This window comes from Python bivittatus, unplaced genomic scaffold, assembly GCF_059951505.1.
Source record: "Python bivittatus isolate LINGU-HERP-01145 unplaced genomic scaffold, Pbiv_v1 ctg000080_np1212, whole genome shotgun sequence".
NCBI classification, from domain to species: Eukaryota; Metazoa; Chordata; class Lepidosauria; order Squamata; family Pythonidae; genus Python; species Python bivittatus.
Window position 1 is genome coordinate 51,333,258 of NW_028277035.1, and position 22,597 is coordinate 51,355,854.

At 38.7% G+C, this 22,597-nt stretch overlaps 1 protein-coding gene across 1 annotated transcript; it reads right to left on the bottom strand.

The window, feature by feature from the left end:
• Positions 1-7,409: 7,409 nt before the first annotated feature.
• On the bottom strand, positions 7,410-20,943 carry TNNC1 (troponin C1, slow skeletal and cardiac type). The gene is made up of 6 exons (XM_007440993.4): positions 20,799-20,943; positions 14,444-14,474; positions 12,240-12,386; positions 11,989-12,103; positions 9,046-9,182; positions 7,410-7,904 (listed from the first exon to the last, which is right to left on the bottom strand). The coding sequence occupies exons 1-6, from the start codon at positions 20,820-20,822 to the stop codon at positions 7,873-7,875; spliced, it is 486 nt and encodes a 161-aa protein (XP_007441055.1). The 5' UTR covers positions 20,823-20,943; the 3' UTR covers positions 7,410-7,872.
• Positions 20,944-22,597: the final 1,654 nt, after the last annotated feature.

A 22,597-nucleotide genomic window follows, 5' to 3' on the forward strand; every position in this document is an offset into this window, starting at 1 on the left:
AAAGTTGTTTCAAAGCTAGTGTGGCAAAAGCTGTTTTATTTCTCTCAGTACAAGTCTGTGTCTGAAAGTAGTAATTGCATGTGATTTGCTTAAAGACAGACAGGCTTAGGTCGGATGTGGACCAGTTGTGTTGGGACTCCCAAAATTCCCAACTAACTTGATAGCATATGATCTGGAGAGTACAGACTGGGGAAAGCTGGCTTAGACACTAACCTCCATGAACAGGACAGACTTTTCCTTTCCCCTTTCCATCTGAGCCCTGAGAACTCCTAAAAATCCATCGGAGCTCAGAAACTAAGCGGAGTCAGGACCATTTCATACTTTGATAGGAATACCAGACTGTAAGCCAGACTGGGAAGCTAAAAGCGAACCCAGAACGCAGCAACAGCAAACCATTTCTGTATTGTTTGCTAAGGAAATTACACGGACATCCATGCAATCACCAAGAGTCTGTCCCAATTCAAAGGAGCTTTTACCTTAATTATCTAATAGTCGGAGGATCCTTGGGAGTGCCATGAGAATACATTGGGTGGGTAGTGCTGATGGAGACATGAGTTTGCAGAAATTATTTCCTCATGTGAGACAGGAACAATATGTAATCACGTTTTTAACCTCACCCTCAATCATACAGTTCCTTGACATAATAGTGTTGTAATCATTGCCACTAGAATTATCAGACACCATGTTGACTGAGGTCAGTACAGTTGCCTATACAGAAGTCCCGGGGTTAAGAACATCCGACTTATGGACAACTCATACTTACAGACAGGCTGCCTATTACTAAAAGTGGCAGACAGCATTCTCCTTCCTTGAGCTGACAAACCGCTGAAGCCACGCAATGTTTTAATGAACTTCTGAAGTCGTGCGTTTTTAATATACAGCCTCTTTTCAGCGGTTCATGAAAACATTGCATGGCTTCATTGTTCATTGGCTCAAGGAAGGAGAAAGCCATCCACTATTTTTAGTAATAGGCAACCCGTTCATAAGTACAAGTTCCAACTTACATACAAATTTGAGTTAAAGACAGATTTAGGAACGGAACTTGTTCCTAACATGGGGCCTGCCTGTACTGTATCCTTTACTGGAGTAGCACCAATTGAGATTCTGCATTTTTAAGAGCTCCCCAGTTGGTACTGGAAAAAAATAGATGCAAATGCTACAGCCTGATTATTCTGAATCAAGCTTGTTGATATTTGATGCAGATGTGAAGCCTTGATTTAGTATTCTGTGTGTGTGCTTCTCACCTCCTTCCTCCTCCTCTGTCATCAAAGGGAGAAAAAAGCATAGAGACAATAGTAGCTGAGAGCTCCGGGTTCCTTCATATAACACCGATGCATTCTGTTTTACAGGAATGGGGAAAACCTGTCCCTGACCGAGAGTTCCAAGGCTCTGTTATCATAAGTCATGTGTAAACTGATCCTGCTGGAAGAAGTGATATGCCATGTTTTCCTTCTTTGTTTGCTGAGTTCTTCGTTCAGAGATTTCTCAGGCCTCACAAATTGTGTGATACAGAAATATCCGGCTGGTCAAGATTCCAATTAAGATGTTAAGTTAGATATACACATAGGAGCTGAATCCTCCTTTCCCCCTTCAGTCAGTGGATCATTTTCAGTTAAACCAGAATAAAATCTGCGTGAGGAGATAAATTCCTAAACTGTGAACAGTAACACCAAATAGCTTTTGTCTGCTACTTTCCATTTGCAGTTGGGAAATTCTAACTTTGTTGGAAGCCTTTGTCATCCATGACCTTCTGCTCTGTCCTACTATACAAGAGTTTCCCAAATATGGTCTCAACGGCGTCCAGCCCAAAATAGCCACATGTGACACAATGCAAGATGGAATAATTGGAATCATGCAATCTAAGGCCAGAACTTCATTGTGAGGAGAGTCAGGGGCTTGTGGGCTTTGGCAGTGCATTGTGAGATGGCCTTGGCACGGGAGTAAAATCTTAATCCCCCAGAGTCAAAGGTGTCCTGTTACACTGGCATTCATATGCAACAATTGTATAGGCCAACACAACTTTTTGCTGCATCAGTATTGATATTCATGCTTCTCGCCATGAGTGACGTTCCAAATTACAGATCCAGTCATTCCACATTCTCCCAGATAGATATGGTGCAATTAGACCTTTAATTGCAGTTTACTATTTTAATAACTGTATACTGCATAAGTTTGTCCAGTCACCCTGCTAGTTGCTTGTTCTACTGCTGAGACCCAATTCCTCATCTACTGAAAGGTCTCATATATTTCCATGTACAGCCCAGTATGATCTGGGTCATTAGAGATAGGTGGCCAGTTAATGTCAGAGAAAGCAAACAATGACAATGGACAGCAGCTGATGTTTGGCAGGAAGAGGTTCCAACGAATGTGCATTACAGCCCGTTTAAACCTGGTTTGGTTTTTCTGAAAATTCTTCTGGGCCACAAAGTCTTTGGCCTATAGTGCTTTACCGGTAGTACCAAGTATATCTTGGTTTAGGTCACAAAGCTAAATAGAGTTGGACCTGTTTAGTCCTGGAAGGAAGACTAAAAAAAGACTATAGGCTACAATGAGAAGTCTACAAACATCCCAGCAGAAAGGAATATCACACTGTTAGGAAGCTGTTCTTCCTGCTCCAGAATCTGAGATCTTTTAGATGCCGTTTCAGTGTACATGGAAGGGAAAAAACCACACACAATCCTGACGCACAATCATTTAATTAGAGGTCAAAATACAGTCTAATTGTATTCACATATAAAGCACCCTTTGTGCAATTTCAAATTTTGGCCTCTGTTGGGGAGAGAGAGAAAAGTCTTTCCTAACCTGTTGTCTTCCCAAGATACTGAACTTTTACTTGGCCAGCGCCCAAACTGGCTGGTAGAATATAGTAGCGGAGGAGGAGGGCAAATGGGGGGCATCAGGCCAGGAAAATCTGCCTTACCTAGATAACATTGTAATCTCTAGAAGTTCACTGGGGTTTCCACCTTTCTCAGAGGTAGAAAGATAGTTAATGAACGACTGTCTAGTAGAGAAGCTGACCTAATTTGCTCAGTGACAATCTTGTAGTTCAGTTATTTCACATAATGGCTGAGTTTGCATGATAAACAAGCTCAACTACAAGTTTACTCAGTTAGTCCAATATTCTGGGTGCACATGACACCCTGAACCATAAATCAGTCACATGGGTTAAATTTGAAGAACATGCTGTGCTAAAATATATACCTTAGCAGTAATAATGTTGCCAGATTCAATCATTTAATGTCAGCCTTACAACTTTATAAGAAATGAACAAAGGCAAGTGACAACAGTTGGGAAATTATGTAGATACACTCAGAGCCACATTGGGTCCCAGTGTTTTTTTTTCTAGGAAAACCTTTGACAGATTTTTTTTTAATCTTTTTGCAGCAGCAGCAATTCTAACAGCGTGAATATTCCTTGCCTTCTCCTTCAGCAAAAGCTTTGGCAATGTTCTATAATTTTAAGTGCAAGTCAAGAGGAGGGACTTTAAAGAAACATACAGGATAGCAGTGTGTGACAGCTGCTTGGACAATGCCTCCACCAAGAATTCCCAGCTTCCCCTCTAATAATGTGCCTATAAATAGCTCCCCTTCGTTATAGGGTGGAGGATGGGCTTCCCTCAAATGGTTAATTAAGGCCAGCAGTTGTTACAAGACCCCACTAAGCACATGCCATCTCTCCTGATTTTTGCCTTTCCTTCTTTCTCCTTCCTTAAGATAGATATCTAGAAAAATCATGACATGTTGCCTATAATGTTCCAGGGCCATCCTGACTTAAGTGGTCCGTAGCTCAATGGCAACTGTTCACATATACAAAGTATTGTGAGTTTTAAGGTTTCTGGTTTTAAACTATAGTCTCATAAATGATTGGCAAATGAGCTGGGATTCATAGAGACTTTGAGCAGGCACATGTTAGATTGCACTGTTGTTATACTTTTAAGAAAGTTAAGCAATCTACCTATTTAAAGTTTCAACCAAGTGGCTTTGAAATACAATCCTCTGGAACAGGGCTTAATCTCTCCTATGCTATGAAAGGGTAATTATTTCATGAGACCAAATGAAGAAACAGTGTGAGCTACTACAATTTTATCTAAGTGAAATGCGAAAGATTAAGGAAATGGCTTGTGGAGAAACCATGGATGAAACCAACTAGCCTGGAGTAAGAGGTGGGTGTCAGTTTCTGGGCAGAATTATTCATTTATTTGCTTACTGACTAAATAGCTAACTAATTTAGTCTCAGAAGGATCTTACTGTTCAGGATGTCTTGCCCTGGGATTGGGGTTTTCCACCCAGCAGTGAAACTCACTCCTCTTTTCCTTCCCATGCCATAGCAAGATAACTGTGTAGGTTTAAACCAGCCTCAGACCCAACAAATTTATCTTGGAGATAGCTGGTCTTGTAATATTATATAGATGTATTGTTCAATCTGATTTTGTGGCCCTAGCTTAGAATTATTTTGTAATGATGAAAAGCAGGCCATACAGTTTACAAATAAACAAGTAAAGAATGTTGGAGGTGTAGTTTTCAACCTCCCTGGACGCTTATCTTTGTGATGACTTTTTTAATGCAAGCCTGGCTACTTGTGTTCCAAAATAGCTGATGCAATTGATACATTTCCTGGAGATACATGAACATGAGATTCAGATATCAATTTCCAGACATGACATGTCCCTTAGTATCTAATGATATGCTGTTAAAGTACTGTGTTTCTACATGTATCTGAAAGGAAGGCTAGGTTATTTCCTAAATAATTCACTCTTAAAATATGGAAACAATTTAGATTCACTGAGAATATGGTAATAGAGAGAGATGACGGGGTTTTTTTCCCCTAACTTTTGTTTTTTGGGGTAATTTTCTTACGTTTGGGATCATCTTCCCAGCAGGCAGATGTGGTACTTTTTCATGTGCGTTAAACCTACATGTTTTCACAACTGCTGTGAATTCCCCAATGATAACATTGAAAGGTGAACACTCAGATGTTTAGGAAAAAATATTCCTTAATGGAAAAACCAAGAAGTTATATTAGTCTGGCTGAGCGCCTAGATTTTTTTTCGCTATAATTGGGGGTAGTCAGTGGCCAAATTAATTTTTGTTCATACATGTAGTATTAGGTACTGCATATGTACATAAAGTGCACAAAAGCATTGCTTAACCATAATTTACTGAATAAGCTCCAATTAGCTGAGTTCACACAGCATGCTCAGCTATAAACCAGAATGGCTGGATTCACCCACAGTGGTCAATATATTATGCGAAGTGAGCTATCGATGGCATAATTATGCATGAAGCAGAACTTCCATCGACAATGATAAACACTTGAGTGGATACGAAGAATCAGCACCAACCCCTTAAAGTTAACTTTAATCTAAACTTAAATCTCCTTTCAGTGGCCTAATGCAAGCAGGTAATAAAACTACATATCACACTGGGTCCAAACAATGTTGCTTGGGAATAAAAATGGGAATAACGGATTGTTTCCTTTTGCTTGTAAGATCTGTTAAAAGAGGAAAATATCTCTCACAATTCTATTATATCTCACAAAAGGCACTGCTTGCCTCAGTGGTGCCACAAAAAAAATCTCCCTTTCATGGGTTCCCCATTTTTATTTCCGATACAGGGGTGTGTAGCACTTTGAAGGCCCTTTGGCTAAATGATTAGAAGGACACACTTGCTGTTACTGTAGAAGTGGGTTCCTTGTTACTCAGGGTTCCTCAACCTTGGCAACTTTAAGACAGGGGGACTTCAACTCCCAGAATTCCCCAGCCAGCCTTCTTACTGGCTGGGGAATTCTGGGAATTGAAGTCCACCCATCTTAAAGTTGCCAAGGTTGAGGAACCCTGTTGTTACTCATCCCTCCTCACAGTCTAGCAGCAATAGAGACTAATTTGCTGCCATCTGTGTCATTTAAGATCTTCTTTCTGGTACTGGTGATTAAATGTGCTTCTTGGTGAAGGCTTAGCGCTCGTAAAAGGAGGCTATGCACGCAGCTGAAGGACTTGGAAACAGGAGCTGGCAAGGCTAGAAACAAGTATGTTTGTGATGGGCAGGTGTGTGTGTGCGCGCGCACACACACACACACACGGCTAGATGATTAGACTCTGTGGAAGCTGATCTTTATCATCAGTAGGGTACTTAGTGTCCTCAATAAAAACAACTTATCTTCTAAAGCTATGTCTTTGAGTATAGAGAGAAGGCAAAGAGGACTGAAACATTCTTTAAGCCCTGAGAAACAACATAATACCGCCAACTGCCAACAGCTCCCCTTGCAAACTTCTATTATTATAGGCCAATCTCAATAAAAATACTTCCTGTGGAATTGGTTCCCTGGTCTCTTCTGCCTAGTGGGGTTGACATGTCCCTTCCTGGACCAGGAGGCACTATGTATGATCACTCATGCTTTGGTCACCTCTGAGTGGACTTACAGTACCACAATGTGCTTTACAAGGGGCTGCCCTAAAAGTATATCTGGAAGCTGTAATTGGTCCAGAATGCAGTGGCACAAGCAATTATGGGTGTATCTGGATGCCCATGTTAAACCTTTGCTTTGTGAGCTGCATTGGCTTCCAATATGCCCTTGGGTGCAATTCAAGATGTTAGTGATCGCCAATAAAGCCCTTCATGTCATGGGCCCAGGTTATTTGAGGAATTGTCTCTCTCTGCAATGGTCACTCCTGTCCCAACAGGTACAGCAGGAGAGGCATGTTCCGGGTTCCATCATTTAGAGAATGTCATCTTGCAGGACCCAAGAAGTGTGCCTTTTCTGTCACAGCACTTGCCCTTTAGAACATAATACAGCCAAGGTTAAGCTGACCCTGACCCTGACCCTTCTGACCTTTCAGAAAACAGTTAAGACCTGGGACATGGGATCAGGAGGTTAGGTGAGGCCATGATGCATTCAGTTGATTAACTGCTTTTTGTTTTGGTCATGATTGTTTTTATTTCATCATTGTTCTGTTTTGTACTGATCTTTTAACTATTAGCCACCCAGAGTCATGCTTTTAAGATGGATGAATATATAAATTGGTATAAACAAACAAACAAATAAATACTGATTTCCTAGAAATAGGTTCCTATCATCAGACTGGGTTCAGAGGTTATTGGGCATTTTGAGAATCAGTGCAGCTTGGCTGTATCTGCTAGTTCAACCTTCTCCAACCTGATGCTCTTCAGATGAGATGACAGTAAGTGTGTTACCTGGGAATTATGGAGCTAACATCTAACACATTTCAAGGCACCAGGCTAAGGGAAAGTTACAGAAATTATCAGACTTTAAATGGAGACTTTGGAGTGCCTGGTATATTCAATATGACTATCTCTAGTATAAACCTAAACCTTAAATACAGCTGCTTCTTTTTTTTCTCATAAGCATGCATGGCAACATTCCACACTAAGTAACTTCTGCAAAACAAACACTCTGATTTGCAATTATTTTTATTAGCATTTTGGAAAGAAACCTTATTTTTTTGGTACATATTGTGTTTTTACATATTTTAACTTGGCTGGCAAAGAGGTACAGAAAGGAAAAAGCATATCCTAATGTTAAATCAAAATGTGTGACAATTACTTAAACGTCTCAATAGTTATTAAAATGTTATTTTTCACTGTAACCAGCAGAACCAAGACATCAGTTAAGGAACATTTTTATGTTCGTTGAAGCCACAGCATATGGCATCATTCTATGGCATAATAACCTGGCTCGATCAATGTTCAATGACCATTTGAGGCCCTTAAGAAGAGATGGGTCATGTTTTCCTGATTTTCACCATGTTCAGTACACAACTTCATGAAAGTAATAAGGGAAGCAGAACTGATGAAATGACACAAGACAAAACTGAAGATGTTCACATAAGGACACTGCCTTCAAGAATTCTCATGTTTACTCAACACCTTTCATAAACTCCAGGAATTCTGAAAAAGGAAAGAAATCAAAGATGTTTGTGTAAAAAGATCACATTCAGAGAATGAGGGAACGTTCCTGGCCTTTTCCATATCATTCCTTTCAGCCCTTTCTTTCTTTTTGCTATCTCCTGCATTTCTTCCAAGACTGCATTGTGAGAAATACAGTACTTCATTCTACAACTTTTCTCCATAACACTTGGGCTCAAAGATAGTTCTTCATCCAAGCCACCCAGTGAGCTTCCATGGCTGAATGTGGACCTGGGTCTCATTCAGCAATGGTGGGTGGGTTTGTTCATGCCGAGGCTCATCCATTCACACGACACGGATGATGCTTTTGTTCAGGCTTACATAATATTTTTTTCCTAGGTAAAAATTGTGCGATTATTTCTCAAGCTAAATTTTCAAAGAAAAGATATTTAAACTGCAAGAGAGTGTTAAGGAGATAAATGCCCACTGATTCCAATGATCTAGCAAAGCATAAACTCCTGTTTGGTGTTGTCATGATGAATATGAGATATATCTTATATATTTATTTATCATATTTATATGCCACCCATTTCACAAAATGTGACTCTGGGCAGTGTACAATAAAACCATAAAAACAGTAATTACAAAAAGCACCCTACAATTAAAACAATATTATTATAATAAAAGACTGAAGGGCTAGGGGAGAACATTAGATGTTACATGCAATGTAGCCACCTCATTAAATTCCCATTTTCGTGAGACCCCCCCCCCCCCCCAAGCCTGTTGACATAACCAAGTTAAGTTGGGATCTTTCTGGAAGTATCATCAAAAAACAAACTCCACGTATTGAAAAGCTTTCCAATAAATTCAACACAGACTATTGGGAAGTGACAAACAGGAGAAAGCACAGAAGATAAACATATGTTTTTATTTGGGGCAGCACTCCTGAGAACTTTTCTGTTCATTTGACCAGAAGTGTAGCTAATCCTGAAGATGCTACCTAGCCAGGTAATGAAACACCTGCAAGGAAACAACCAAGCTCAGAGAACCCCGAGGACTCCTCAGGTGTTTCTTTACTGATTAAGATGCAGCTCCAAATTTTGATGTGATTCCTGCCCTCAATTTGTTTTTATGGTTCTGCATTTCCGGCTGTGATTTAATGCAGCGTATAAACATAACTCACCATCATAGTCAATCTTGCCATCATTATTTTTATCGCCATCCTTCATTAGCTCCTCAATGTCATCTTCAGTGATGGTTTCTCCTGTAGCCTGTAACATGAGCTTTAGTTCATCCAGATCTATGTATCCATCTGAGTTTCTGTGAAAGAAAGGATAAGCTAAAAAAAAGAAGCCTTTTTACAAATATTACTTTTCACAAATAATTTTTTAGAAAGTGATGTGTCTGCAGTTCCTTGATGCATCTTGCATACTTAACAAAGCCCTATTCACCGTTTGTCTTTTCATTTCAAGAGATATGGTCATCTGGGAATTGTATGAGTTCTGAGCTTTACAAGGAAAGGAATGGCAAAACTCCTAAGTGACCAATTTACTAGAACCATTAAAAACATATATTTCATAGACACATCAATATATTCTTAAAACAGCTTTCCCAGCCTGGTGCTCTCCTGATATCATGGAACTGCAGCTTGCAGAATTTCCATCCCAGATACCACGGCTACATGGAATTCCAGTTCCACCACATCTAATACTTGTGTGATTCCTTCCCATTCAAACATTGCAGTGTCACTGTAAAAGTTTTCTTTCTTTCTTTTTTGTTTGATAATCTAGGTAATTATATTTTGGGGAGTACAACCTTCTTGATGATGGCATCTGAGTTGTTAAAGGCTCTTCCCAAAGATACTGAGATGGAAAACAAAATGAAGTTCTCATCTTTAACATTTACACCAAGAAAGCCAGGATGAAAGAATAATCTTTCAGAGATTTTATAGTAGGTGCCTCACAAATTTCAGGGGAGTGTAATCGTATGTGGGAATGACCTTGAGAGATGGGGAAAGAGCCACAGCCAGGGCAATGGTCAGATAAGAGGCAGCTTAGCCTGCAGAAGGAATGTGGGCATGGCAAACATCTCAGAAGGGACCCTCCCTAGTTTCTTGGGCTGTAAGGATGATGGGGGAGAAATGTACTTTCAGACTTGCTGTATTCTGTTGTTGTAACTTTACAATAAAGTAGAATTATTTCATCTGAGTGTGCTTCCTGTCTGGACTACCTTGCAAGGCTGACAGAGAGAGAGAGTTCTGGAATGCAGTTGTTACCACAAAGAATGCCTACCCATGAGGAAGTAAAAAAGAAAAAAAAATACTGCATATGCAGCAGGAACTCCTAGGAATCAACCAGTTCTATAAAAGTAAAGGTAACCTGGCCCAAATTGTTCAGGATCTTAGATGTTAAAAATGAAACTTACAACAGGGTTGACCGATACTTCACCTCTGCAGTTACTTCAGCAGAGGTGGAATATGTGCTTGACTCAGCAACCTGGCCATTAAATTCTGAACTAGTTGCAGTTTCCAGATTGAGCACAAAGATAGAGGACATTATAGTAACCTAATTATGAGGTTACCAGTACATAAATATAGCCGTATACATAAACAATTAGTAGCAAAGAACATCATTGATATATCAACTGAACCACCAATCCTGGCCACAGAGGTAACTTAAGTCTTCAAGAGTAGTGATGATTCTAGGAGCACCTCCAAACATAGTCTTTCTAAGGGAGCATAGTCCCATTTAGAACAGGAAGATTCCCTCATTTCTGTTCCCAGGAACTAACTGCCCACTAGATTTCCATCTTCATCTTCTCAAGATTCAGCCTCAACATTTATTGGCCCTAAACATTCCATCACTGGTTTCAAAAGTGTTTCAGAACATGCCCTTTCTCCTCTGAGTCAGATATGGAAAAGTTGAGCTGATTTGTATATTGATGATACTTCATTCCCAATCTGCTAATGGCCATTCCAAAGCAGTTCTTATAAATGTTAAATGGCTCCAAAGACAAAAGAGGGCTTTATGACACTCCACAACATAGCTGACAGAGGCAGAGTCACCTAATCTACTCTCTGAGACTGTCCCTGCAAATAGGAGTGGAATTAATGTAACTACAGGAGAATACTATAGTTGACAGTACTGAAGGCTGTTGGGAGATCAAGCAAAATCGACACAAACATACCCCTATGTCTTCCTCTCACAGGTGAACATTTAGCAGGCCAAAGGATGATTCTATCCCAAAAACAGGTCTGAACCCAGAGTGAAGGGTTGCTCATTCATGTATGAAAAGAATCACATTCTAATGATATGTTTTTTTTCTTTCCCATGGCTTGGTAGGAAGTAGCCCCTTCCACACACGGTTCCTTCATCTATGCTTCATTGAAACAGATTTCAAGAAGGCAAAAAATATTGCAGATTATGTTGCCCTCCAGTCAGACAGGTTTTCTGTAACACCCCTTTATCCCTTCCCTCCTGCCTGGCTGTTGTGTGAAAGAAAGAGGACTGTGTGTCACAAATATATCAGGGAGAACTATTCTAGGAAAAGGGGGCAGAAAAAAAGAGGGGGGAGAGAATGAACGGCTTTACCCACTTCTGGAACAAATCCTGCCCATAGCGTGTTTCAGTCCCCATTTCCATCATTGGCATGAAGCCTTCAATAATAAATTTTATTATTGTTAACATTATTAAAAATGTTATCCATTCTTGTATGATTATTTATGAAAAAAGTGGGACAGTGAGGACAAGAAGCTTTATATTACATAAGAATTCTTTTCTATGTAAAGGATATACTGATTTCATGATTACTAATAAATGTCTGTGTTAAACAGCTTTATTTTCATATCAGAAATTAAATACAGTTTGCATTTATGACCTTTGCAGCTCTGTAAAGCAAAGGAAAGCTGAAGTAAGATCATAAGCACAGTCGTGGTTTCATTTAGTGACTGCTTTGCTTAATGACTGAGTTGCTGGTCCCAATTGTGGTCACTAAACAAGTACCTGTATTTCTAATTTAGCCATGACTGTGAAGTTTTCAATCTTACTCATGTTATTAGTATGAAACTCATGCAGATTCAACCTGATCATTCTCTTAGACTTTGATGAATGCTAATAGAGGCACTTACTTATCAAACATTCTGAAGAGATCTGAAAGTTCCTCTTCTGATTTTCCTTTGCTGTCATCTTTCATACACCGGACCATCATAACTAAGAACTCATCAAAATCTACTGTACCACTGCCTGTCAAGGAAAAAAGAGCAACAAAGCTAACTTTCCCTCTGTCTGAACTATTTTCCACATTAGGTTAGATTTCAAAACATGATAAAACAAATCTAAACTTAAAGCCCTATATAAACACCCAGCAGAAATTTCTCACCATCTTCATCTACTTCATCAATCATCTCCTGTAGCTCCTCAGGGGTAGGATTCTGTCCCAGCATGCGCATTACCTTCCCCAACTCCTTTGTGCTGATACATCCATCCTCTGCACCCAGGACAAATATATCAAAAGCAGCTTTGAATTCTGGAGAAAGAGAAGCAAAACCAATGAATTTAAGAGTGTGATACCTCAAGACCAAATCTAGAGCAGGTTAGATGTTTCAGCTACTTCAAGGCCTTTCCCCACTGCTGAACTGAACTGTCCCCATCCACAATTTGGCCAAAAACTATACCAGCATGGAATTTGCTGCTCCAGTTGTTGATTTCTACTGTGCCTTGAATGCATCTGTTCTGACCCTTTACTGAATTGTTGTATGGTGATTATGTACCTACAGGACACGCTAAGCAAAGCAATTGTTTGATTTCTCCAGCCTCGCTTAACTTTCAAATGGCACCAGCCAGTGGGAAAACATCCAGACATCGTGACAGAGATGCAGGAATGAGCGAGGACTGATAACTGTGAGCTACGTGCTCTTTCTCTTGATAAATAATGACTAAAAACTGGGAAATGAATGGGATCATGAAAGAAGTGAAGCCCCTCTCTCCCACACCTACAAAACCACACCTACAAAAAAAATGCAAAGTCTAATTTCCTCTCATTCAGAGGTTGGGGACATTTTGCAATTGGGCAGTCTTAGAAATCAGATAAATAAATGCAGCAAAGCAAGAGAGTGCTTCTCTGGTGCTGTGTACAACTCTGAAACTAAGCAAATCTGATTCCTACAATGGCAGCCCCATTTCACACATGGCAGAAGTCCCTACTGAAGTACAACCCGCTACTGGCCAAAATACCCTGCCAAAGCAGAAAAGCAGTCCCTCCCCCATGCTTCTAGAATGGGTTTTACAGGTCAAATTGTGCCTAAGTTTTTGGAGAGAAAAGCAGTGGAGGCAGAGGCAGTGGCTTGGGAACTGGAGAAAGGGGGATATGCTTGCATCAGCCTGAAATGGCCAACGAGTGTTTGGCCATCTGACATCAACATCAGTGGAATGAGTGGGGAAGCATGTCAGATTCTACATTCCTTGCAGCCACTGTTAAATGCCCTAGTTTAAGGGTCAGATCACTATATTACCCCAGTACAGCTAAGGCTGACTTAAGGCTGTCTCACCCACAGGCTAGGGATGTGTTGAGGTACAGCAGAAAAAGATGTTGCCAAGGCATGTTTGTGCCGTGATGGTTAGGTACCAACGGGGAAGGGCCCAACTCAGTAGTGTTCTACTCTTTGTTTCATATAATACCAGATTGATGGTCTCTCAGGCATAAATGGAATCAGCTAAACTGGAAGAACTAATGGAATTTACTAATCAACAACCTCTATTAAACTTAGTAAACAAACATGCTGTATAGGCCAGACATGTTGAAGATTAGTTGATAATTCTTACTCTAATTTACTAATGCAAACTTTTCCCTCTCAACAATACTTATAGGGTCACATTCATCAGAGGCGCTGCTATGGCTTCCTTCACTTTCACAAGCATAATTGGCTGAAGTGCAAACCAGGGCCTTTCTTGTAATGACTCCCAATGGAGACAGCAATGTGGGCAATGGAGGAGGGAGCCCATTTGGGTGAATCAACAAAAAACAATCAATTAAAATACAATTCTAAGAATTATTTTAATATTTTGGGATTCCCTACCCTCTCATGTTTACTGAGACATTCATTTCTATGGGAAAAAAGGAACAGAGAACATCAGATTATGATGCGGTAAGAATAAATGACTAAGAGACAGGGGAGAATAAATGAGTGTTCTTAGGTCTCTCAGTTTTAAAAACAATCAGACTGCCTTGTTTTAGATCAGTTGCTAAGACTGACATTTTAGTATCATGTAAAGCATTTTCTTCCTTTTTTCATAGTTTATTCATGGAATGAAACAGATTTAAGGGATTTGACCTATTTTAATGTAAGATGAACTGTTTCTGTTGGGTTTTACATATTTTATAAACTTTTGTAGAAGCTACTCTTAAGTTACTCTGTATTTTTTTTAAAAAAATCAGGATGTACTTTTTAAAATAAGCACATTCATTTTGAACATTGATTGATTTTCATTGCTGATGGCTCTTTTTCAGTGATTCTCAAGATTTTTGTTTCAGTTAGAGGTGGACTCTTTGTGAGATAATTGGAATAATAAAATTTATATACTTACCATTTTTTTGTTCATCTGTCAATTGCTCAACCTATTAAAATAAAGATTTCACTGATGAATATTTGTTTTTGTATTTAGCAGTTCTCACATTGATAAGCTGTGTAGGCATTTAATCTCTAGAATGTAGCTCAAAGCAACAAAGAAACAGATACACAAAGAAAATGCACACTTTGTGGCAATATATACTAGTGTACAAATTACAATCACATATCAAACTCTAAATATGGATTTGGTGAACATCTTTCATGACATTAAATGATGAGTCATACAATATATTTATTATATGTTCTATCAAAAAAAATCAACCTATTGAATTCAATAGGTTGATTTTTTAAAATAGAATTTGGAATTCTGAAGCAATCTTCTGAATTGTGTTAAATTGCCACAATGTCTTGATTCAGCTTATTTCTGGAACTAGGGAAACTAAATGGTGCTCACCAATTTGTAAATCCAATTCAATATACCCAAATCATTGACTTTTGATGAAGTGATTATGTAACCAAATATTGCAGACAACTATCTTCCAATTGGCCGAAATGCTTACTTTTAGAGTAAAATTCAGCTAAAATTGAATTTCAGATGGTAGATTCTGTAAATAATATCAGAAGCAGTTATGCTCATAAAAAAACTGAAGTGAATTTGGGCTTTAAAAGGTTGCACTTTATTATTTTAATTTTTTGTACAAGATATTGACTAAAAAAAACCTAAGTGATCTGATATTCTTACAGATTTCATCCCAAAGCATGCTTTCTGTTCTAAGGAGCATAAAATAGTGTGTAGTATCTTTTCATTTACTTCTACACATCCTTTAATCAAAAACTAGTTCTGTGCTAACTCCTTTACATTACTTATTTCTATTAATAATTTGTCTTGCCTTTAGGGCAAAATAAAAATTAGACATGTCTACCCATTCACCTGTCCTTATAATATTAGTACATAATCCTAGCTGTTAATTGCCCTTTGTAAGTCCTTGAGTTTCATTGCCGCAAGACACCAATTAACTTCATCTCAGAAACACATAGTTCTGTTCATTGAAATCTTAGACTCCATAATTGCAACACTGGAATATATTCTGTGAGATTACCTTGAGCAAATCCTGAACTGAGAACAGTGTTTTCCACAAAATTGTCAAAGTGTGTCTGACAGAGATTGTGCTTTGCATGCACAAGCAAAGGTACAGCTACCCTGACAAATTTTAGTCAGAACGGGTGGTGGCTTAATTTAAGTAGCACCTTTGCTTAGCTTCCCTGGCTGCTTCCAGGGGGAGAGCTCCTAACACTGCCTATCAAAAGGCATGGCAAGGCTTTTCCTTTTCCCTTCCCTAAGTGAAATGTCTTTGGTGAGGGGGAAAAAAGTGGGAGGGATGAAATTGTGGGATAGTGTTCAAGGGTTCTAAAGAGAGGATAATGTCACATGGACACTCCATAAAATTTTGTGAATGAGGTCTCATCTGGAACAACTCAGAGATTGAACCATTCAACAAACGAATAGCTGCAATTAGTACTGGCTGTTTACAGTGAATAAAACTCCATTTGTTTTTACTTAAAAGGTTTTTTAAACACACATACAGGATCAAATATACAGATACGTTCGTTTAATTATTCTAAAACCAACAAATTAGACGGCATTAAAATACACATTTCTTCTCTGTGCAATCAACTTTAGCTGTCCAGCTTTATTACAGGATGACATTCACATGTCGCAGATGTAACTTCTGAATCGACAAAGCAGTAAGGTGCTTCCAGTGCAATGCTACGTGCCATTGAGTTTAGTGGAATTTACTCCAAGTAGGATGGTATATAGGACTGCAGCCCTAATTATCGAAGAGGGAAAAGTTCTGACTGGCATACTGACTCAGCACTTTGCCAACTTGGGTTTTTTGTGCACTCAGCTGCCTTGAACCAGGAACATACAGATCTACAGACAAACATTTGAACAGATAAATTGATCTTCAAACTGTTGATGGAGAAGCCCAGGGGCAATAGCATGGAAGGAGGTACAACATTTCAAAATCTACCCAGATCTGAACATACAAGGTCACTTTTAAGTAAATAATTAACAATAACAATGTATTCCTATGAAGATAATGTTACATAAAATTATATGATCAAATGCAAAATGGCTGATTTCAGCTACTCAATTCATGAGCATGACTGCCAGTTAAGACAGGCAGGGATTTCCTTCTATACACTCTATAGAGGAAGCAAAAGTTGACTCAAATTCAAGATATTATTATATCTTCTTCGCAGGGAAACAACTTAAATAGATTCCATCCAACCTGGCTTGCTACTTCCAGCTGAAAATTAGGTATTGATAAATGGATAACAATTTTATCTCTTGAGCAAAATGCTGAGGGACTCGAATTTGGCGGGGGGGGGGGGGAGTCTGTACAATTGACAGAGCTGCAAACCAGATATCCAGCATGGTTATCAGGCAGGGTGAAGCAAATCCTGGAAGGCAGGAGGAAGGAAAACAGGATATAATAAAAGGTCAAATCTAGAAATGTATATACATTTTCTGTCTGTGATGTAATTCCTAACTGTGTGTTTTAAAATATCCTTCCAATTCTCAAATTAAATTATAATTCCTATTATACTACATTAGAATATGACTCTGAGAGACCATACATTTCATCATGTGATGGAAACCATTGTCATACAGGGTGAAAGATCTCCCTCCTTCCAAATTGGGGCAAGATGTTGTTGACATGGATGATTATGCCTCAGCTCCAAGTTTGCCAAGATGCTACTGATTTCCTAATCCCATTTTGGTCTCACTTGATCACTGGGCTGGAATGGATTTGATTGTCAATTCCTGTTTGGGAAGTATTATTGCTGGTACTGTTGCCTTCAAAGAGGTTGTTACTAACAACTGTAGCTTTCAAGATCTTTCTGAGTTGAGCATTAGAGGCCCTATTTTGTGATGCCTGCAGTGTTTCCTGGGAAAACATTTATTTAGCCCCATTAGTCTTGGTGTCTGGGGTTTCTCTAGATATCATCCTGTTCCCACTATTTTTAACAGGGCTCTTCATGCTTTGAAACTGATTTGGAAGAAGTGCTTCAGATCTTGCCCAATCATGAAGAAAGATTCTGCTGCTGTTTCACTGAGTCAAATCATTGAAGTGTTTCTTTAGTGTGACTCTTATAGCAACTATTTCTTTTGCTAGGTCTCTGTAGACGCCTGAAAAAATAAAAATCATGTGTGCTTTAATGAACAGCAGGCAGGTGCTCTGGTCATGCTGGCACAAGATCTGAAGCACTTCTTCCAAATAATTTTCAAAGTATGCAAGGGCAGCCTTTGTTTTTAGCATCTACTTCAAATGACTGGTAGAAGTTGTCCAGAGTTTGGATTCAGATATCTATTTTGTTCTCTCTCTAAAAACCTGGACAAAATGAGAGATACCCTACACCAGTGCTTGATGTTAGAAACAGACTGTACAAGACAGAATATTGTATTTTCAGTAGAAAGAGTTTCAGCTGGTATGTGAAGGAGCTGACTTCCTCCAAAACTTCATACTGAATACCAGCCCAGCTTTAGTTTTATAGGTCACAGCTACTATCAGAGATTTTAATTTTCCAGTTAAATGTGCTGCACTATAGAAATTCATTTAGAAACTTTTCACCTGACTATAAAGATCTGTGTCTTAATCACTATTTCTTTTGACTGTTGTAATGCATCTTATTCAAGGAAGTCTGGTAAGATCACTTAGAAATGTCCATTAGTTCATGACTCAGCTTTTATGGGAATAGAATACAGAGCTTTTGATATCAGCTGTACTAGATAACTACTCATTCCTAAATACATGTCAGTATGCTAATTTTAACTGACAAAGACCTAGACATAAGAAAGATGTCTAAGGTCTAAGAACAACAGTAGTTCAAGGACCATTTTCCCCATAAAGGCTTGCAGATGCTTTCCACGGAGGTCTTTGTTTCAAATATTGATAGGGTAACATGGAGCATTCTGGGCATGAAAGTGGTTCCTACCTTTTATTTAGCTCCCTTTCCTCCTTTGCGGCTCTCATGAAGACCCAGTTCTTTTAGATTTAGTTTTTGCTTATGCGCCAATCCATTGCTACCTGCTTTTACCCAAACCACCTAATTGGTTTAAAGGGAAGACCTTACAAAATGAGTGATGGAGGAGGAGCGGCAGCACCAGCAGACATTGCACAGCCTGCACTGGTGAGATAACAAAAGCAGGAAGATGCCTCTTCAAAATTTCATAGTGAAAACTGAACCCATTTATTTAAGCCACTGTGATGGAACTGGAGCAGCTGTGATTGTTCTTTCATTGTAATGGCCAAAAAAAAAAAGAAACCACCCTCTCCCCTCAACAGCCCAGGATAGCTGAAGCTTCTGAAGACAGCAAATGCCTCTCTGTTGTGCAACCCACATAACTTGACTATTTTGGCAAGCTGGCTATTTTTATGCTCTAGTGACTTAGGTGCTAAGAAGACAGATAACACTTCTGATTGTTCCCAGAAGCTGCCTGACATTGGCATTTATCATAGGAGGCGTTAATCTAGTCCCATGTCTCCGGCAAAGTCCTTTGTAAGATTCAGAAGCATCTGGAAGCCATTCTAAACTTAGCTCTGCATAAGAAATGTGAGTGGGAAAGTGATAAATCCACTGGATTCCACAGATACATATGAGTGGTTGTCTTTTCAAATGATCATTCAATATACATCTAAAACTATCAATAAATGCAGGAAGAACATCTTGTTCTTTCATTTCTGGGTGGCCCTTTCAGATATGACACACTTCATGTGGTGTCATGGCAAGAGACTCAGGCAAAAGACGTTGGATTCACATTTGCACACAGTGGTAAAGCATACTGGGTAGGTTTTGACAAATCACAGCTCTTAACTTTGCTTAATCTTCATAATTGTGACAATCAAATGGCATATAAGTAAGTGAGATACCACTGGTACATAATAAGTAAGTAACTCAAGGCAACTTCACTCTAGGCTTAAGCTAAAGGAATCTTTTGCTCCTAAGGAGCCCAAAATTGGGAATTCAAGAAGTTAACTTCTGAAAACACTGGTAAACTGGAAAACACTCTTTTTATTCTATTGTATGAGAACACCAAGGATTTATTTACCATTACAAGAAAGTAAGAAATAACAGATAAAGTACTTTATTATACTAAACATTTAAAAATTACAATGAATATTACTAATAATACATTTCCTCAAATAATTTTGAGCTTGTTACGCTGTTCTTAAAAGATGGACACAACAATTCAGTAACTTCAAGTTGAGTCCTAATGATTTGTGAGTTCCAGCTCTTTTTTCACTGTACCCAAAGCAAAGCAGCCAGAATCAAGAGGATACTGCCAAGCTATAAGATAGGGTCTTGAATATTTTTTAAAAAATAAATATTAAAAAGGAATCTTCTATATTTTAAACTGAAATGTGTCCACTACTGAAGTATTCTTTTGCTGTGGAGAATTATTTACAGCACACAGCAGCTGTTTAAGGCTACTTTGGGGAGCTGAGCACTCACCAGGATGCACTCAAGGCAGGAATTGCTCTTCTCCCATCTGTCTTATTAGAGTTTCTTAAGAAGAATCTTAACCGAAGAAGCGCATCTATCCAGTTACTCCACAGATATAACAAGATCTGTTCTTCTACCCACACTTAAAGTGGAATTAGTGAGGATATTTCTATTATCATCACTAGGTTCTCCAATTATTTTTTTGATTTACGTTCTTACTTAAACTCATAAGTGGTCTAAATCTCCTGAAGTAGTTTTAAGCAGCCAGGATTCAGGTGACCCATTTTTCATTAAACACACTTATACTTACATTTTACAAACTCTGGTGACATATACGCATCTATACATGAAACTAATTTTTGAGTTTGTCAGAGGAAAATCTGGAAAAATGTATTTTAATAGAAAAGTTAAAATGACAGGATGCTATTGCATTTTCTGCAAAATACGTTGTGTGTAAAAATAAAAAGTAGATTTGCATTTATATTTAACAGTCCAATCCTATGTAGCAAACAATTATGCTAAAATCATTCAAAGCCATGAGCTTTACATTATTGTTAGTTCTGGCTAGAATTGGACTGCAATGCATTCTTGAACTTCCCCAGAAAATACAACCAGTTAAGACTTCATTAAAACCATCTTGCGATATCTAGGCTATACAACAATCCCCTAAACCAAATTAAAAAGGAACATTCTAATTAGATTTAGCATCCATGAATATCATAACATGTAAAAAACATTTATGGGATCAGACTGAATATCAAGGCTCCCACCTCATTAAGACATTTTCCATACAATCCTAAACATGTTTATTCAGAGCCTGCCTGAGATTTAATACAATAGGGTGTGAAAATTTTACTTACTGCTGCCTTGTAAATATCATCCATGGTTAGTTATTGTGGGTTAGGAACTAGGTGGAGATGAAAAATGGTACAGAGACAAGTATCAACCTCTGCCAGCTTTCTGTTCTTTGAAGCTCTCCTTTTATAGTAGGCTGTCAGCCCTAAATGTGTCAGTCAAGAACTACACAGTCCAGTATATAGACATCTGTGAAAGGCCTTGCTATTCATTCCAAGTCTGACTCTTCACCCTGTCTTCAGGGGAGGTATGCAAAGTTTGTTACAGCTGACATTTCTAAATACTGATCCCAATTCCACTGATACTTTTTTTGTCAGGAATCAGGTGCCTCCTATACTAAATATTGGGTCTCACAATCCTCATTTGCTGTGGGTTTTAGGCATTCTGATTCCATGTGGTCGATATGCATTATGGCAAAAATCAAAGTGTCTGTGAAGTCCCCCCACCCCCAGTTGGCAGAACAAGAATGACCCACTAAAATAACTATCCTTTAAAAAAAACCCTTTCCAAAATGTTGTATGTGTAAAGCAGAACAAAGGATAGGTTCCGTAGGTGTACATTCTGGAAAAAGAGAATAAATATCAAGTATGTTCTTTCCACAGACAAGTTTATGGCACCAATAAAACCACCTCAGATTGCTTTGACGGGATTGCTTTTTTAAAATGCACTCCATCAACATCTCTAATTCCTCAGACAGAATACTTAGAGCCTGGTGGCACTTTCACACAAGACTTCCCCAGCTGCATTATTGTATCACCTGATGATCTGAATGTTTGTACTGACTCTTTTATTTTGTTTGCTGCAAACATCTGTGCAAGCTGGGCAAATTCCTGCCTTTAGCAAAACAACTTACTCAGCCATCCGTTTAGATTGTTCAGGGAGAGGCACTGGCACGAAGAGAATTTCTGTGCTATAAAAAAATCTCTCAGTCTACTGATTCAGAGCTCCCTCCTCTGTCCAACTACATTGCACACATCTAGGTACAGCTGGCAAAAAATTAATAAACTCACGTAGATGAGTGAATGTACATTATCAATAATCAAGGTTATTTGACATGAAGCTGTTTCCTCTTATTTCATTATCTTCTTTTTACACTGGTCTTCAGGTTATACAGTTTCTAGAACTACTTGCACAAGAGGATGAAAAATGTAAGGATATCATTAAGACTTGTTTTTCTAGTTGTAGGAGAGGTTTTTGTTATTTGTTCCTTGTAATTTGGATACACTGCATCTTTCTCCACATTTACAAAAAATCTAGTTTTTTTCATCCCATTATGTAAGCGTAATTCTTCATGCATGTGGTCATACTGTCTAAGAACTAGTGCTGGCTGGGGAATTCTGGGAATTGAAATCCACACATCTTAAAGTTGATAAGGTTGAGAAACCCTGGTATAGCTGGTTGATGTTGACTGATCCTTTGGAGGAATCTTGACCTGTTTGTGTTGTTAATAATATCACTGTCCATTAGGGAAGGTACTTTATGAGTCTGTTCCTAAACTCGGTCTGCTCAACCTTTCTGATCACAGGGGCACCCAGTCCCACTGTTGCTGATGGGGAAAGTGGGCATGCTACATATCATTTCCCAAATTCTTGGGGAAAAGAAAAAACCATTCAGTGAAGGAGTGGCAGCGGGATCACAGTTTGGAATAACAAAAAAGAATAATGCAGGGTTTGGCAAGAAAACATACTTTTGGGTAGTAATTTATTTATTTTATATTTATTTATATGTCAGATTTATATCACCGCCAACTCTCCCACAAGGAGGGACTCTGGGCGGTTCACAACAAAACAATTTAAAATCAGTA